Source organism: Rhagoletis pomonella, unplaced genomic scaffold (genome assembly GCF_013731165.1).
Source record: "Rhagoletis pomonella isolate Grant_MI unplaced genomic scaffold, Rhpom_1.0 Rhpom_scaffold_00006, whole genome shotgun sequence".
NCBI classification, from domain to species: domain Eukaryota; kingdom Metazoa; phylum Arthropoda; class Insecta; order Diptera; family Tephritidae; genus Rhagoletis; species Rhagoletis pomonella.
In genome coordinates this window covers 81,612,959-81,614,444 of record NW_023458560.1, presented here as the reverse complement: position 1 = coordinate 81,614,444, position 1,486 = coordinate 81,612,959, and the positions used below count along the sequence as shown (strand labels likewise).

General features: G+C 31.8%; 1 protein-coding gene across 1 annotated transcript in view; it reads left to right on the top strand.

Moving 5' to 3' along the window:
• Window positions 1-377, top strand: part of LOC118741782 (phosphatidylinositol 4-phosphate 5-kinase 6) — a 1,372-nt gene extending 995 nt beyond the window's left edge. Inside the window, 1 exon segment of the mRNA XM_036473754.1 lies at window positions 33-377. Coding sequence (XP_036329647.1) covers window positions 33-257 — 225 coding nt within the window. The 3' untranslated portion in view covers window positions 258-377.
• Window positions 378-1,486: the final 1,109 nt, after the last annotated feature.

Here is a 1,486-nt window from a genome sequence, read left to right as displayed (position 1 = left end):
AACCAGTGCCATTACCATTATCCGATTCTGAGGTGTCTGTCTGTTCGCTGAGTACTGCGCCAACTGAGTTGACACTTCAGCGAAGTATTCTGTTTGTGGGAAAGGCTGAAGAAGAAGAAGGAGAGGGTGAGTGTGTAGAATGTATACCGTCTGAAGGTGTCAGCGAGAGTGAAATCGATACGGAAAGTGAGTGTATTCGCAATCTTCAAGCTGATCCCTGCGCCATCGAAATTATCACCGTGAATAAAGAGTGTTGATTTGGTCTTTAATTTTCTTTTATTTCTTCTGATGCAAAAATATGTATACTTGCTACGTAATGCATGTTTGTATATACATACATACTTAATTTTGGAAAAAATGAAAATATTCATAAAACTTAACTTGACCATGGCCCTTTTTTGAGGAGCGTTCATGTACTTGTTGGAATATAGTTGTGCACTGGATCACAGATTTGTATTTGTTTTTGTTCACCAGATGCCACTATCCAATTCCTATGTAGAATTGCTCAGTGATTCCGAAAATCAAGTAAATTTTTTTCTATGGATAACTTTTCAAGATATTTGCAATTTACCGTCATTCAGCTTAAAAAATAGTAGTGGTTCCTTATATCATGATTTATATTATGAAAGCTAATGAAATTCTCAATACACCGTATACACATCACTTTTCGATAGGCCTGATTGTTTCTGAGAAATTAATTAATCATTCTAGATTTTTTTTTGGTGAAAAATGAAAAAAATTCAAACTTTACAAGGGAAAAATAAAAAACTTATATATATATTTTTTAATTTTTTATCTTATGTGAAAATTCAAGCTACTAATGAACAAAATCGATGAATAAATAAATAAAGAAGGAATGAGTGGTCAAATGAAAATGCACAAAGATTTCCTGTATGATATATGAGCAGAGAAGAGTGTTTCTCAGATGTACATGGCGTATGAGTAACATTACTTCCTGCTCATTTTTCATACAAAATAACGTTGTTTTTGTTGATGTATGTCTAGTGTGCTTTTTGTTTTTGTGTAGATACTAGCTAACGTTTTATTTGTTTTGTAGGCGAGAGTTATATTTTGCGCGGCCATAATTCCTTTTTGAGAATGCATCGAGCTGCAAATGTCGGAATCATCATTGTTTAAATACCGTTGTTTTCCAAAGAATTCTTCATTCTCATTCTTCCGGTTGTTTCAGAATTTAACATCATCAGCGTTTTTCGATTTTAATTTTTGTAATTCATTTTTAATCTTTTCTTATGTGACTGGTTTAAAAAATGTGTGCTTATAGCGAGGTTCTAAATAGGTGGATATGGCAAATAAATTGTTATTTTTTAGGAATGAAAATTTCGAAGAAAATTCTGCCGAATTACTTAAAAAGGCACCCCGTTTTTTTTATAATAACATTGGTTTACAGAAAAAATGTTCTATAGATGTCATATTTTTTTTTTTTTTTTTGGAAAACTTTTCGATATATTTGCAATTTACCGTTATT